The 3,007-nt window shown below is 37.4% G+C and overlaps 1 protein-coding gene across 1 annotated transcript in view; it reads right to left on the bottom strand.

Annotated features, from left to right (window-relative positions):
- Positions 1–492: 492 nt before the first annotated feature.
- The window catches only part of SARC_04413 (hypothetical protein), a 4,207-nt gene continuing 1,692 nt past the window's right edge, over positions 493–3,007 (bottom strand). Inside the window, exons 2-7 of the mRNA XM_014301744.1 lie at positions 2,345–2,406; positions 1,787–1,835; positions 1,449–1,513; positions 1,134–1,227; positions 907–983; positions 493–691 (exon numbers count right to left, since the gene is read on the bottom strand). Of these exons, the coding sequence (XP_014157219.1) occupies positions 584–691; positions 907–983; positions 1,134–1,227; positions 1,449–1,513; positions 1,787–1,835; positions 2,345–2,406 (455 nt within the window). The 3' untranslated portion in view covers positions 493–583. The remainder of the gene's footprint in view (positions 692–906; positions 984–1,133; positions 1,228–1,448; positions 1,514–1,786; positions 1,836–2,344; positions 2,407–3,007) is intronic.

Genomic DNA, 3,007 nt, shown 5'->3' with positions numbered 1-3,007 from the left:
GTACTTGTGCAGTAAGAACATATATATTAAATTGTGTACGTATCTTTACTCAAGTGCAATATGCGCATGCATCCAGATATATAAAGAACACATGTAAACATATATGCATGCATATATATTTAATATATATATATATATACATATATATATATATATACATAAATAGACAAATATACATATTATATATATATATATATGCATGTATATATATAAATATATATATATATATAGATAATAAAATATTAATATATGTATATATAGATATATGAATATATACATACATATATATATATATATATATATATATATAGATAGATAGATATATAGATAGATTAATAAATAGATAGATAGATATACCTATGCATGAATTAAAGGGCTTATGAAAATGAACATACGCCAGTGTCTAGTGATTGTAAAAAGGTGGTAGGAAATCAGAATTGTATTCCTCAGACGAAATCAAAATCACGACGGTAGAATACAGCAAGTTATTCTGTGGCGTAGAGTGTAGCTCTAGGCAATGATCACAGGAAGAAATACAATGCCTATGGCTCATTTTAATATTCGATTTAACTTCGGTTAGAGCTTAATCGAACTTTTTCCCTTGGGTGAGTCCAAGTAGTCGTCCTTCCACCTTGTCGAGATCGTAATCGTGATCTACCAGCTCGAGGCCCTCTCTTTCTTGTTTGAATATCTGCAAAGAAACGGGGAAATATGCATGCAGGATTTACTAGATGAGTAGCAAATCTTTCTAGAAGGGCCAAACACTCGTGCGATATGTGCAACATTCCCCTGTCGAAATTCGTTGTTACATCTCTAGTACATCAAATTTCTATTTGGACTACTTTCACGTACTAGCTATATTCTTCAATGTGTTCACAACAGAGACGATATCTTTACAATACATACCACGTTCATATCTGGTTGCTGAGGGCCACCGCCACCGCCGGACATTTGCTCGGCCATGCGCTTCTCGTCATTGGGGCCTGCCAATCATTAGATGAATTAGACAGCGCGAAGAAATTAGTCAAACACATACGAATCAAATATATTGGTTCTATCCGCTTGGACTGTGAACACATTCAGGCAACTTGACGTGCTACAAACAGCTGCAGGTCTACATGACCGGAACTTACCTGCACTGCCGGTGATGAGGATCTGCAGTCCTTGGATGCCGTAGACGATCAAGAAATACCACGACAGCGAACTGATCCACGTCGCATCCAAAGCCTGGCCATTGTTAAAAACGCGCAAAGTGGGTCATTTTAGGAAATGGACGTGTAATCATGTCTATACGTGCGCATAGTAAAGAACACACTCAGATATCAATCCATAACCATAGGTGCTCAGCGTGGATGACCCCACACACGACTCCAAACGCTTCGATCAAATCCTACAATACTACGCGCAAAGGTGCCAATTGTATATAGAGCGACTAACTACTCGCCTACCTGCAGCTCAACACCTCTTTGTGTCATCTCTTTAAATTTCAGGGTCAGCGGGAAGGGTACCTGGGCTGTTTTGATGTATTGTATATAATGATGGACGTGTAAGTGCTGGATTGGATACAGTATGGTACACTTTAATCTGCAACTAAATGCGAATCACGAGTGGTGCTAGTGGGAGGAGGGAGACACCATACGGACGCTATTGATGATTGGTCAATACGTAGAGATGAGGTCTACGCGGATACACGCATCACCAAAGAGCATGTGTGCACAAAATCGAGTCTAGTACGTAAGTAGTACAAGTATCGTGGTGTCCAGCAGCAAAACGAAGTGTCACTTACTTGTTAAAAATCCGTAGAAAAATTGATTGACCCAGGTCATCAACAGAATCTATAGGATATAAAATACAAAATGATGGAAGGAAGCGATAAAGAATAAGAATGCCTAGGCATTTCAGACTCGGCATTTCAGGCAAGCTGACTATCCCAGATGAGCACAGGCCGATATGAAAATAGGAGACGAGATCCAGCGTATATTCAGTTGAAGCTCTCATGACAGTTGCGTAATGCGATGCAGTAACAAACTAAAAAGAACACTTAAGGGCATTGCGTGATGATGATGTTGTGCCGCATGCGCTGGAACCCCGCTCGAGGCGATAGTAGATCTGCCTTTATTCAGTCTTCTGGCGAGTCTTTAACACGCGTATCATCTCAAGGCAAAATTATACCATATGACTTAAGTTACGCGAATGTATGCCATATAATATGCCATATAACAACCGAGACAGCTGTGTCGCATGGAAACTCACTGAACGATAAACAGTGAAGGCAATGTTGATCGAAGATATTCATACATGACACAAACAGAGGCGCTAACGCAAACAAATGTGCCATGCTTACCTGAGGAAGAATCATGGACATGTTTCCTTTCATCATGTCTGCCATCATATTGGGGTCTTGTGCTGCGATGGAGTGAACAGAAGCATGCCAACATGAATAATCTCGCGTGTCACAAATATCAACAGATAATATCGTTGCCATTATCCTTCTGAAAGGCGCATTCAGATCACCATCACATCATAATGAACTACAAAAATGCACAAATACTGGTCGAGGCTTGCAATGTATATGACTTGCATTTTGACGCTCGATGGGTATTTCGCCACTCTTTAACAGTTCCAACGTACAAGGCAAGTATTATAAATAGTAGGGTAGAAAATGAGTTTGACTCAACAACATGTATAGTGAAACGCGCACACAAAACAACACACACACACACACATATATATATATATATATATATGTGTATATATGTATATATTTGTATATCTATACATACATAAATACATACATACGTACATACATACATACACTACATACATATATATACATACATATGTATATATATAAATATATAAATATATATATGTGTGTGTGTCGCCGTGTATATGTATGCACTATATATATATGTATATATATATATATATAGATATGTATATGTATATATATATATATATATAAATATATATATTCATAAATAATTACATACAAACACACACACAA

This window comes from Sphaeroforma arctica, assembly GCF_001186125.1.
Source record: "Sphaeroforma arctica JP610 unplaced genomic scaffold supercont1.247, whole genome shotgun sequence".
NCBI lineage: Eukaryota > Ichthyosporea > Ichthyophonida > Sphaeroforma > Sphaeroforma arctica.
The sequence above is the reverse complement of the archived record's forward strand: the minus strand, read 5'-3'. Positions and strand labels throughout refer to the sequence as shown.